Source organism: Empidonax traillii, unplaced genomic scaffold (assembly GCF_003031625.1).
Source record: "Empidonax traillii isolate 1590-97213 ecotype Southwest subspecies unplaced genomic scaffold, ASM303162v1 scaffold1213:size316513, whole genome shotgun sequence".
Classification (NCBI taxonomy): Eukaryota; Metazoa; Chordata; class Aves; order Passeriformes; family Tyrannidae; genus Empidonax; species Empidonax traillii.
In genome coordinates this window covers 237,980-251,778 of record NW_020956406.1, presented here as the reverse complement: position 1 = coordinate 251,778, position 13,799 = coordinate 237,980, and the positions used below count along the sequence as shown (strand labels likewise).

The following is a 13,799-nucleotide window of genomic DNA, read 5'->3' as shown; positions in this document are numbered from 1 at the left end:
GCTATCTACCATATGCCTTTAGCAGAAATTACAGCCTAGAATTATCTGTGTACCTGTGCAGAATGGCAGGCAAAAGGTTTAAAGCCATGCACGAAGCATTCCAGAAGGCAAATGACCCAGTCACATACCTGAGCAACAAGAGAGAGTATTTCTTCACACAGTTCCGTTTTTCCTGCCAAGGAGCCATTTCTGTCACAGCTTTTGCTGGTTTCCTTCGTGACAAGATTGCCTTACCTCTCTTCTATGCTGTCTTTGAGAGGACAGCTAAAGCCATAGCTGGAGACATGCAGGGGAGATTCCCAGATTTCCAAGGCAACAGAGCAAATCTGGAGGTTTGTGTCCTGAGATTCCTGGCACAAGAAGAAAATTTTGAGTATTTCAAGCAGTACCTTAATACCCCAGAAGAGTTTTTTCAGAGGTACATTGAGAAATGTGTTAAGAGTTACTGTTTAGATGAGCACAGGAGGCTGGAGAAGTTTTTAGCTTCCTCCCTTGATCTTCTCTATGAAAACATCCTGTCAGCTGTTTCTTCATCTACTGAAAAGGTGAAAGACAGAAAAGACAGAGAGGGCAAAACCTCTGTGTGGCTGGATGAATTTTGCTGGGAACTGAGAGAGGTGATCAACTTGCCCAGAAGTGACCTGAAGTGCATTGAGCATCAGGAGATCACAGACATGGAGTTACTGAACAAAGCCATGACAGAATCACTGGTTGCCCTGAGGGACGAGCTCAAGGGAAAATTTGCTGCTGCTGATCTGAGCTGGTTTGAAAGGCAGCCTCACACCATCCTGGCGGAGCAGTTTTCGGGATGCTGGGAGCAGTGTCCCTTTTGTGGGGCTGTTTGCACGAACACCATGCGGGGACACGATGGGGACCATCAGCTTGTCTTCCATCGACCAGAATTTTTGACAGGACGGAAGTGGCGTAGAGCGGAGCACCTAGTCATTGATATTTGTTCCAGCAGCATTGCAAGTGACTGTAAATTCGGCTTTGATGGTCACAAAATGTATCCGTACAGGACATACCGGAATGCAGGATCTCCTTATTCCAAGTGGAAGATTCTTCCTGATCCATCCATGCAAGCGTACTGGAAATGGTTTGTGTGTCATTTCAGAAAAGATCTAGAAACCTTGTACAATGGGAAATTTCAGGGCAAAGGAGAAATCCCTGAGGCCTGGAAGAGCATTACCAAGCAGGAAGCACTTGCCGAGCTGGACAAGCGTTAGACCACATAGATGGGAAGGAAGAACCTCCACGGCTTTGCAGTTTAGAAGAACAGAGTACAAGGCTGTCCATAAAATGCTGCTTCAGTGCTTACTCTCTCAAGCCACATGAAGACAATAGTATCCAACTGCTCACAAATTTGGGTGAAATAAGGCACGTTACTCCAGCCATCGCTCAGAAACTCCTTTGCTCCATGATAGACCAGAATCTGCTTCGCTCCCTGCCGTAAACATTTCCCTCTGCTTTGTCCTTGAGCAAAACAAAAACGCTTCCTTGAGTGATCAGTCCCATGGCTAAGATGGAGGCCACGTTCCAGGGGGAAATCAAAGGCAGCACTAGGAAGCACCAACCTGATGAGCTGCTTCAGTGTAATCCCTTGGAGGCTTTGGTAATGAAGGAGCTGGTTTGGACCGGCCTGGTCCCTGTGTCTTTTCTGTCCAGGGGAGCCCCAGCTGGGGGTGACTCCAGCGTCTGTGCTTGTGACAGGGGGGTGGCCCTGGGACAGGGTTTGGGGGAGGGGGTGTGGCAGGAAAAGGGTCTGCTCAGTTCAGGGGGTCTTGTCAAGGACCTCCTTCATTGTCTCCAGGGACAGTAAATAGGGCACGAATCCACAAAGCAGGAGCTCCAGGGAAGCCAATGTGAGTGGCAGGTGACAAGGGAGGCAGCAGTGGAACCCAAGCGTGGTGTGTTCCATGGATGGAGGGCTGGGAAGGTTTATCCCAGCCAAGGTCTCTAATCAGGAGCTGCTCAGCTGGGAAAACTGCAGACCAAAAGGGAATGAACCCAAACTCTCCCCAGCCCCAGAGCTGAGAAAGCAGCCATGGAGCCAGGGACAGGAACCAGAGCTGGGCAGAGGGAGCATGTGCTGCAGGACTGAGGGTACTGGGGGCACCTGGGGTGGGAGCAGATTTGGGTGCTACTGGAATCAGACTGGGAGTGCAGGTGCCCCTGGCCATGGTGTCAACTGTGGGCTGAGAGGGGTCCCAGTGCAGCTACTGGAGCAAGTGGTGGTGGTATTTGGCCTGGGCTGGGCTATCAGGCACTGCAGGGTCCCTCACTTGGTCCCCTCACCTGTGCCAGCAGCTCCCAGCTCCTTCTCCAGCACAGTGAGATGTCTCTTCCATGTCTCTGCCAGGCCACCCTGGCCAGCACCTCCCTCGAGGGGATCATCTGGCACCTCCTTCCTTGCAGACATTGCTGTGGGAAGGAAAAGAAACAGCTTTAAGGCCTTTTCCTACCTGAACACTTCCAGGACTTGGTGCCTTCCAGCGACAATGGGATGCAGCAGCTCTGCCATTCTGCAAGGGTTGGACCTGAGGTTGTATAAAGGACTGATAAAAGGTGGGATCTGCTTTGCCTTTGCCTGGAGCACGGAGCTAAAAAGCCCTGCTGCAAAGGCCAGGCCGCTGCAGGAGCAGAGCTGCCTGCCAAAGCTACAGGAGGCACAAAACAAGCTACAGGAGGTATCCAGTAAGCTGTCAGAGGCACCCAGTCAAGCGACTTTTATCAAGAAAGATGGTCCTTTGATAAAAAGTTGTTACAATCAAGTACATGGCAAGGACTTACCCTCCCAAATAAGGAATACCAGGCAACTCTTGCTTGGATATTGGAGAACCAACCAATGCACTCAGGTACCAGGTACCAGGCAAACTTTGCTTGGATACTGGTGAACCAAACAAGGGTCTGCCACTGTGAGGGTATTTAAGGCAGTGCCCAGGATGGCACGGGGGGATTGCTGTGGGACCTGCTGCCACTCTGTTACCCTGCCCACTGATTTGCTCCTCGGAGGCTACAAGACCACTAGAGAAGCAGCCTACTTTTTTCCTACTGATACCACTGATGCTAGAAAATTAAATTACTAATGACTAAAATGGCCAAATTCTTTATCCTTGTTCTGATTTTGATGCTTGTAAAAACCACTGTGGAAAATTTGCACCAACCGTGGAAATGGAATATTATTTGATTAGATGATATGAAAACTATTAAGGAATTGATAACCGCAGGTACCCCCACATGAATTACATAATGGACTTGAGCAAAAGAAAAAAGGGAAACACAACAAAGTTGGTTTGAATCTTGGCATAATCCATTCCTCTGGCTAACACCTTTACTAACTACCCTAGCAGGGCCTTTGATAACACTACGAGCCGTGTTAACCTTTGGCCCATGCATTCTTAATAAAGTAACAAAATTCGTCAGGGAGAGGGTTGAAAACATACAACTCATGACTATAAAACAAAATTATGAGAATATGAATGGCAGTACAAAAAAAGGAAGAACAGACTGACAATATGGAGCTTAACACTGCCAAGCAGTATTATGAAGACATGAGCAGTGGCATAAAGGGAGAGCAGCCAAAGAAGCTGTAGAAAGATTTGATGAGCAAATTTATGAATAAATAAACAGGGGGAATTGTAATAAATTAGTAGTAGTAGTTTAATTTACTCATCAAATTAGTAGTAGTAGTTTACTCATTAAATTGTATTGCATGCTATATTCTTATATACCTATATAGTATTGCATGTTATATTCTTATATACCTATATAGTATTGCATGTTATATTCTTATATACCTATATAGTATTGCATGTTATATTCTTATATACATATATATGTTATTATAGTCAATGTTCTGTTAAGGTTGGGAGACTGTAAGTTGCAGAATGGTTCATTAACCTGTCAGCATTGTAAGCTGATAGTCATGCAGCTTGCAGTTCTTAAACTGGAAAGACAAATTATTGTGCCTTGCTGAATAAGTATTTTGTATCTTATTTTTATAAAGAGCTTATTGTCTCATAGCACACGCATAAAGTAACGAAGAGAAGGATAAGGATCAAAGGGTCAAGAACGAGAACAATTCAAAAAATCCAAGATGGACATCTGGAGATACCTCCACACTAAGCTACACACTAGGCCTCAAGGACTAAGGAGTAATTTAAACTATGGAAAGGAAAGCCCCTGGCAACTGAAACGGGCCTGCAGGGAAGTCAACCAGAACCAGACCTGCAAACTCGGATCCAATAGAAGGATAACAAGTGACTATGGGAGGGGAACTGATAAGGGAATAAAAGTTACTGGTTTTGCTTACTGCAACTTGCGTGCCGTGAGTGGAGCAGGGGCCTCCTTGGCCGCCCAGCGCCCTGTTTTGCTTATTTGCATTTTACATAAATCTTTTTTATTACTATATTTCATATATATACTATATATTTATTTTTATTACTATATTTGAGCCTAATTTCATTTACTTATAACACTACTTTTCTATCTTCCCTCTTCGTGTCTGCTCTCTTTCTGTTCTAAAATAAAGCTGAATTATCGTTTTGGAATCCAGCAGCTGGCCTCGTTTTGTGCCATAATCTCGCTGAGGGAATATTTGGAACCTGGTTCCTCTCAGTATTTGTGGACTGAGACTCTGCCTCTCCCCTGCTCGGGCGACAGGGGCAACAGGGGTGACAGCGGCAACCACGGTAAGCTTTGAGTTTTAGATCCGAGCTGCACATGGAGGTTCTCGAGCCCAAGGACACCCGAGGAGTGTGGTGACACACAGGCAGAGCCCCCCAAGGAGCACGGCAGCGTTCCAGGGCATGGCTGCAGGGACTGTTGGGTGTTGGTACAGTGCAAAAGACCCCTGTGTGAACAGGTGAGGGATCTGCTCTGTCTGGTGGCACAGCTTAAGGAAGGAGTGGAAAGGCTCAGGAGTATTAGGGAGAGCGACTGCTGGAGTTCCACCCTTGCAACCCTGAGAGAAGCTCAGTAGGAGTCAGGGAATCCCTGCCCCTCTTACCATCAGACACCTTGTCGATGTGGGGGGGGGGAATGGAAACGGGTCCCTGCTTGGGGAGTTAAAAGAATCCCCTCCTGATCCCCATCAGCTCCCTAGGTGCCCTTACAGAGCAGGTACGAGGCCCTGGATCTGGAGGGTCAGGCAGGTGGCACTCGAGACAGAAGTCTGTCTGCAGGGTCTCCCAGTTGCACTCTGTCAGTCAGACAGATCACACCCTCAGATGTAAAGAAGAAAAGAAGGGTATTTGTAGTAGGTGAGTCCCTTCTGAGGGGAACTGAGGGCCCTGTGTGCCAAACTGACCCATCCCACAGGGATGTGCTGCCTCCCTGGGGCCTGGGTGAGGGATATTAGCAGGACACCTGCCAGATGTCTGCTGGGAGCTAAATCCAGATAAAAAGAGGCAGCCTGGGAGGTTCCTGAAGTGAGTGGGGGAGAGCTTCTTGTCACAGCTTATGAGCCCTGCTGGACCTGCTGTTTACAAACAGAGAAGGGCTGGTGGGAGATGTGGTGGTCTGAGGCCATCTGGGGCACAGAGACTGTGGAATGATAGAGTTTTCAATGGTCAGTGAAATAAGGAGAGGCACCAACGAAACCTCTGCTCTTAAATTGAGTCATATGTCTAAAAATGCTTAAAACCACCTCGGACTAAAGGAAGAGGAGGAACCTCAAAGTGCTGTGAAGTCTTGGAGTCCTGAATTTGCAACATCTGTGTCCATGAGACAATGTCCTACTCAGATAAAAATGAATATGTAAGAGAATATGTGTTGCTGACAGTGTCACCAGCTTCTACTTTATAGAACTTTTTGGCCATGAAACCAGGAGAACCAGAAACCCTGCTGCCCAGGAGGGATGCCAAAATTGTGTAAGGAAGGGCACAGGAATGGGATGTTTGTCTCCACAGGACATTTTGTGAATGATTTTAAGAAATCTCAAGGCTGGGAATATCTTCCTCAAGACCAAATATCAGCTTTATAGCTGTTGAGTGCCCTGAAAGGAAAGGCAGCTCAGATGTCCACCTTCAGGTTATCTAAATTTAGGGTTTCCTCCTGGCTGGGTAAAGTCCATGTGGGAGAAATCATGGCTTTGCAGTCGGTGAAACACAGATAAATGTTAATGCTGCTCTGGAGACGTACAGCTGAATTTCTGCTCTCTGGTTCTCCAGGCAGCACTCTTATCCTTGTATTTCAGGGGCTTTGGAAGCAGCTGGCTTGTTTGTTGGTGCCTTTGCTGAGCTGGAAGTCTGTGAGGTGGGAGAGGTTCAGCCCAGCCCCAATTCCTGGAGGGAGCAGGGGCAGCTCACTCCGCTTTGCTGCTCAAAACATGTGGCAGCAGATTTGATTTCCAGGCAGGTTTTGGCTGATTCAGGTCCGGGCAGGTTTCCACACGGCTGGCCAAGGCCACTGAAGGGACAGCAGGGCTGCTCCCGGATGGATTTTATTACAAATTGTGGAGCTGCTGTGAGGACAAACATTGGGCAATCGTACCAAAGGTCCGTCATCCTTCCTGTCATTTGCACAGAGGACACTGGAGGAAGAGGATGACAGATAAAAAGTGAAGGATCCTTATGGTCTCGAGTTGTCTGGGGACAGCCCATCATCAGAGGTAAGGTGTGGCATGATGGAGGTGATATATGGACACACAGGGTTTAACCCAGTAGCTTTCACACTGTGATCTAGAGTGATTTGGGGTGCTTTGGACTGGCTGAGATATCCCCTTGTGGCGGGTGGACAAGGGTCAGGAGAGAGGACACCAAAGCAGAGAGGATGGATGGGACAGAGGGACGTCTCAGGCAGCACTTAGTCTAAGTGTGAACAAAGGAATTGAGACCTGGATGTTCCCAGAGGACAAAATCTGTGACCTGCTGAGTGAGAAAAAGCCAACTAGAGTCCTTCCACACGTTCATATTAAAGCATTTTATATATAAATATATCTATGTTAGTGTGGGTTTACTGGGAGGGCTGTAGAGAAATGGGAGGGTAAGAAATATCATCATAGAATATGTCTAAGTTTAAATAAATAACTATTAAATTAACATCCTGAGTATTCCTGAGTAAAGCACAGATTAGACTGTCTGGATTAGTCTTACCTATTTGGATATTCTTCAGTGAGGATAAAATATAAAGCAGTTTAGAAAATTCAGCTATTATTTCTCTTAGAATATTTGTAAATTATAAATATATACATGCATATATGCAGGCATACAAATATATATATATATAGTTAGGCACAAACACGCACACATATATATACACAAATATATGTGCTTGCAAATGTGGTCTGTACAAAAGAAGGATGTGATTTTTGGGGCTCCACATAGTACCTTTTGCAGTACAGAAAGAAAGGAAACTGAATAATTCAGCTGTCAAAATGCTTTCAGGTGACAATATTACAATATTGATTGATTTGCATTATTCATTCTTTAATTACATGTGTTTAACTACCAAGAAGCAGGTCAGGAAGATGCATCACTTCTGTGTTCTTGAGTAGCCAAAATAATATTTAGAGTCAATAGGGTAATTAAAAAACCAGTTTAATTATAATATTAAGATATTTAAAATAGGTTTTCTGTCAAGTATAACAACAAATAAATAAAATTAGTTGAAGATCTTATCCCATTCCTGATTCATATCTGAGGCTGGATCTATTTTGTACCACTTCAGCCAGGTGGCACAGTCACAAAGTGGGAAAACAGGAGGAAAGAGTAATTTTATCCTATTTCAAGGTCCTTTTCAGGAGGTAACCCGAAAAGTTGAGTTCAGAGCTCTGTGCCTCAAAGAACTCATTTATGCATTTAAATAACCACAGTGTCTATTTCTGCCTCTTTGCAGATCATCACTTGACTATCTAGATTTTTGGTTTTTCTCTTTCAAAGAACAAAACCAAAATCCAAATCATAGAAACAAATATTCCTGCCTGTTAAAAAGCACATATACACATTCCAACAAATAAATTTTACAGGAATGGGATTTAAAATGGGTGTGTTAAAGCACCTATTCTGATTTTTCCTATCAGGAATTTTTGGACTTCAGTAAAGAGGATTTGGGGCATCTGTGACACAGACATTGATGGTTTCTAAGGGAAGTAAATGTGTTCCACATCCCCAGGCTCTTATCATTGTCTGTCTCCTGCTTCCAAGGCAAAAGAAATCCCATACTCCTCCTCCTGGATGTACCGCTGTTCCCTGTTAGGTTCAACATGATTTTGAGAGCAACAGCTGTTTTTTTGTCCATCACAGGAGTCCACAACAGATTGAAAAATACAGAAGGCTTTGATGTTAGGCTGTCAGAGATCATTATTCTCTCGCATATCAGAGCTGGGAATCAGAAAACATCAGTATAATTAAGAAGAAAATCCATAAAACCCTGCTGCCAGAATAATTTACGTGCTCTGGACTGAAGAAAACTGCTGGAGGGGGATTTCAGCAATGGCTCTTCATTGCCATCTTGTGGGAGGCAGGTGACCTGGGTAGGATGCTTTTTGGAGTACAGGAATGTCGGGGGGGGGGTTTCCTACTCTTAGTGGTATGATAATGAAAACACAACTCTGGGCTCACAAGGTGCTTTCAGAGTTCAGGTTATACCAGTGCTGCCATCAGTTCCTCTGGTCCAAACCATCTGGGGACACATATTTTATCACAACGTGTTTTGTGGAGCTTGTTTCCTTTGGCCGCCTACAGAGCTGGGTGCGTGGGAGTGGCTGCTTCCGTGAAACTTTTAGTTATTCAAACAATAGTTATCTCCTGTGGTATAAGCAGAACACAGATGTGGTAAATGTATGAGAATGAAAGTGTGACAAGAGGGTCAAGGGAGGAGATTCTGCCCCTCTACTCCACTCCTGTGAGACTCAGAATAAAGACATGGAGCTGCTGGAGAGAGTCCAGAGGAGGCCACGGAGCTGCTCCGAGGGCTGGAACCCCTCTGCTCTGGAGAAGAGAAGGATCCAGGGAGACCTTAAAGCCCCTTCCAGTGCCTAAAGGGGCTCCAAGAGACCTGGAGAGGGACTTTGGACAAGGGATGGAGGGACAGGACAAGGGGGAATGGCTTCAAACAGAAATAGGGTATATTTAGATCAGATATTAGACAGAAATTCTTCCCTGTGAGGGTGGTGAGTCCCTGGCACAGGTTGCCCAGAGAAGCTGTGGCTGCCCCTGGATCCCTGGAAGTGTTCAAGGCCAGGTTGGAGAGGGCTTGAAGCAAAGTGGGATAGTGGAAGGTGTCCCTGCCTATGGCCAGAGGGTTGGAACGAGATGATCTTTAAGATCTTTTGTAACCCAAACCACTCTCTGATGAACACAGACGGTTCTCACCTGGCTTTCACACAGGAGAGTCATTCCAAAAACTTCCCTAATGTAGCCATTCAGAGGCTGTGAAGGCATTTCCAGGCCTCAGGGACGATCTCTTTGCAGTCAGCGCCAGCACATGGCCATGGGACAGCCCTGTGGAATTAGATCACCGCTGGATCCAAACCAGCAGCCTCCGGTGTGTGTCCCAGGACACTTCCTTCACCGCCCACAACGGATCGATGTGTTGTACACAAACCAGGGTGGTGTCAGGTGCTTTTTGGGAGAGCCAACTCATGTGCCAGAGAAAGGGAAGGGAGTTCATGAGCGGTCACCATTCCCCGTGGGCTGCTGGGAAGTGACATTTCAGCTGCTGGGAATTGCTGTGAGAAGTCCGTGTCCTTGGCCAGCTGGTCCGTGGCAGCTCTGTCATCAACAGGAGTATATAAAGACAGTTCTTCTGGGGCAAGACATCACTTTGGGGAGCCACCCTTTAGGAGGAAGCAGGTAAGACAGACTGGCCCCTCTCCTGAAGTCCTCTTGGATGAGCTGAAGGTGTAGTTTCCACACCAGTTTCAACCAATGAGGAGAAAACCGCATAATTTTTTGACAAAATTCATTGCTTCTTTAAAAAGAAATTCATCATCCAATATGTATAACTGTATTAAATTTAATTTAATTATAACGTAAGTTCTTATAAACATCTGAAATGGACAGTGCTTGGTGCTTCAGTAATGCGTTTGGCTGATTGTTACAGTCAATAATGATGATTCCTAATTATTATATTAGTTTGCATTGTTTTCAGAAGGTAATTGGAATCTGCAGCAAGAAATGGTGGTGTAGAGACACTTCAGGACTTTCAGATGGCTCACGTTTTAATGATGTTATAGGGAGAAGGGAGGAAATTAATTTTGGAGAAAGATTATTATTTTTTTTTAATTGTTTGAAGTTTTAACATCCAGAGTTATTAGTATGGGATTCAAATATAAGCTTCACTAAAGCTGATGCAGGCTATCACTGCAGATGATGGAAAGAAATTAACAACATTAATCTAATTATTTTAAATTTTATAGCCATAAATATTTTTTTATCTTATGCAACATGCTTTCAAATAGATCTTCCCCTAAAAACTGACATTTCAATAGATTTATTCCAGAATGTTTATAAACATTGCATAAATGGCAATTTTTATTAAAAAACTGCAGCTTATATGTCATAAATACTGTTTGTACTGGATGATGACAGATGCAGCTTAAATGCTCGACTTCTTTCTGATTTTTTTCTTGGTAGCTGTTGGATTTGGTGGCACTGAATTTGGACATGAAGATCTTTTCCCTTTTATTTGCTGTTCTCTTCTTAATGCTCCAAGGCACTTCAGGTAAGAGTTATGTAAAATGGAAGGAAATGCAGAGGGAAAATCGTGAGTATGGAGAGACTAAAGTAGAAATAGAAATAAGATAAAATAGAAATAGAAGTGAAATAGAAATAGAAGTAGTTTTAGTCCCTGTTGCCCAAGGCCAGCTAATGCTTCAGTCATGCTAGACACAGTGGACAGACACCAGCTGGAACCATTGGATGCACTGAAACGTCCCAGTTTGGAAAATAAAGGAATTTATTGGTGTGAATGTGGCCAGCCCACAGGCAGACTAGAACATTGCTGTTGTGGCATAGCCTAAATTGCTCTTAACCTCTTTTGGGGAGAAAAATCAAGACTTTAAGTTGTTTATGCTTTTTTTTGTTTCGTGCAGGTTTCATGCGTGCCCCCAACAATGAGGTGCAGTGCAAACAGGCTGGGGGTGTTTGTTCCGCTGGCCATTGTCCCCCACCTAACACAAGGTCCTTTGGGCGCTGCCAGCGAGGGATCCCTTGCTGTAGGACCGTGGTGAGTTATGGATGTTATGATCCACGGAATCACTGAATGGTTTGGGTTGGAAGAGACCTTAAAGCTCATCTCATTCCACCCCCCCTGGAACAGACACTAGCCCAGGTTGCTCGGAGCCCTGACCACCCTGACCTTTTTTTTTCTTTCCCCAGGGATTTCTTGGGGTAATGGGTTTATTACTCATTTTCCTACACCCAGTCTGCCCTTTAGATGCAAAACTCCTCCAGCAAGGGAGCAGAGACTCTGTGCGCTCAGAGACAGGATTTCCTGAGGATTTCCTCACTACTTCCCCCCTGTACCATTAATGGTTCAGCTCAAGTGCCTCGTGGGAAGGATCACAGTGAAACCAAAATATTTGCTGATTGTTTTGAGCAACCTGGTCTGCTGAAAGATGTCCCTGCTCATGACAGGGTGTTGGAACGAGATGAGATTTAGGGTCCCTTCCAGCCCAAACAATTCCATGATTCTGCATTTTGTTTTGTTTTGTTTTGTTTTTTATCCCTTAATTTCTTACTAGAATCATAAATTTCAGCCTACATCTTTACTCTGATATGAAACTGCAGAAACAAATATCCGTGGAAATTTACACTCTGCCTCCAGTGATTCTAATGTTTCATTTTCTGTTTCTTTTTTTTTTTTTTTTTTTTTTTTTTTTTTTTTTTTTTTTTTTTTTTTTTTTGGTGTAAGATGCTGCACTCTTATTTTTGGAGTCTCTTATTTAAACTTTGTTCAATATTAGTAGCAGAGATGTTACAAACAAAGCTCGAGCAGCAGAAATTTCTTTCCACACCAGAGATTCCAAGATGAGTATGAAGCTTCAGGCACAGGCACCGGTCAATTCATTATTAAGTAAAATAGAAAAGCAATTTAGTATTAAAATTCAGCAGCAGCAATATTGTGAGTATCCTACCAAGCACTGAAGAGTTGGATCCAGGAATATCAGCTCTTGGTGCTCATTCAATTCCTTGAAATCCTTTCCTAGACTGCAAAATGTGACAGTTTCTTTTCTTTATTTTGCAGTATGATTAGTGACCAGTGACATCTCAGATGGGCTAAGAAGAGCTTCTGGAAATTGAAGAGATGCATCATCCCATCATAAAATCTGGAATTTTGAGCAGAAAAATATGCATTTAACACACACATGCACACAGCAAAACACGAACAACAGAAAGAGAACAAACTCCTCCACAAACAGCCTTAGTGACCTGAAGGATCTTGAAGCAATTCTTGAATCACCCAGAAAACCACAGTTTCTCATTTTTTAAAATGTTTTGCAGTTGAAATTATATTGTGTCAATCAACTTCTATCCCAGAGAGATCAGGCACATTCAGAAGTCTGTCCCCCTGAGAGGATGCAGAACAAGTTCTTCCTTTGGCCCTCAGAACAGCTATTCTTTGTCTTATTTCCTCTTAGGGTTAGCAATAATTTGAGTAGTGCTAGAAGACAAAGGCTCCAGGAGACACTGAATTGTCATTTGGGGGTGTCTTTACTTCACAGTCTGCATATCTCAATAAATTTTAGTAAACCTGCTCCAGAGGAGTTGTGTTCGATCCTTATACCTGTGAGGAATTGTCTGGCTCCCATCTCACCCCGGGGTCAGTGTGAGATGTGCCTTGTGGTTTCTTGTCCAAGAAAAGAAGAAGGAACCAAACCCACACATGGACAGGAATATGGCCTGGCCCCGTTCATTATTAGGTTGACCATTAACAGTCCAGAATAACTTCAAGGCCAGGTTGGACGGGGTTTGGAGCAACCTGGGACAGTGGAAGGTGTTCCTGTCCATGGCAGGAGGTGGAACAAGACAGTCTTTAATGGTTTGGGTCCTTTACAACCCAAACCATTCCATGATTCTGTGATTCTCCAAACCCACTGTGAGTGATTAGGCCTTTAGGAAGCTGGCACAAACTGGTCATATTCAGTCCTGAAACCCCCATAGCAACTCCTGGCATGGACAACATGGATTCTTTGAGTTATCCTTTGTCTCAAAGCCTTTTGGTCTTTGCATCAGCACTGTGGGATAACGGGGATGGGGAGAGGAAGGAGGGGATGAGTCTTGAGGGGGATGAGCACTGGTGCACAGACTCTGGGCCGATGGACACACAGCCCACAGCCTCCAGACAGCAGAGCACAGGGAAAAGCAGTTTGGCTAGTTTAGGATCCAGGGAAATAAAATTCCATTGACATGGTACTGGTCTACACTAAATAGAGACAGTGGGAGCAGAAATATGTGAATGTGGTGAGGCAGTTTCAAGCCCAAAGGAAGTTGGTCTTCTGCCACCCTGGGGTTTCCCTGCATTACTGTTCCCAGCATTTTGGGTTGGGCTGGCAGACATAACTGTGTAGGGGAAGCAGAGAACTGAGCCTGTCTCCTGAAACCCAGCCCTGGAGGTGCTCTGGGCTGGAATGGCAGCAGGAATGGGCTCTTGTGCTTTTGGAGTTATTAATATGTATGTTGCCACACAAACTGCTGCAACACAGGACGATTTAACAGGACTTAATGACACATGGACTTAATTTAGTTAAATAAAATTCATTTACAGGCGGATTTTTATAGACAAGAAGAACAACAAAAGCCACTCTGATATACATGAGCAGATATCAGCAATGGGGTTTCACAGGAACTTGCTTT

General features: G+C 44.6%; 1 protein-coding gene across 1 annotated transcript in view; it reads left to right on the top strand.

Annotated features, from left to right (window-relative positions):
• Positions 1 to 1,638, top strand: part of LOC114069193 (interferon-induced very large GTPase 1-like) — a 4,129-nt gene extending 2,491 nt beyond the window's left edge. Inside the window, exons 2-3 of the mRNA XM_027905820.1 lie at positions 77 to 983; positions 1,044 to 1,638. Of these exons, the coding sequence (XP_027761621.1) occupies positions 77 to 983; positions 1,044 to 1,226 (1,090 nt within the window). The 3' untranslated portion in view covers positions 1,227 to 1,638. The remainder of the gene's footprint in view (positions 1 to 76; positions 984 to 1,043) is intronic.
• The last annotated feature ends 12,161 nt before the right edge of the window (positions 1,639 to 13,799 follow it).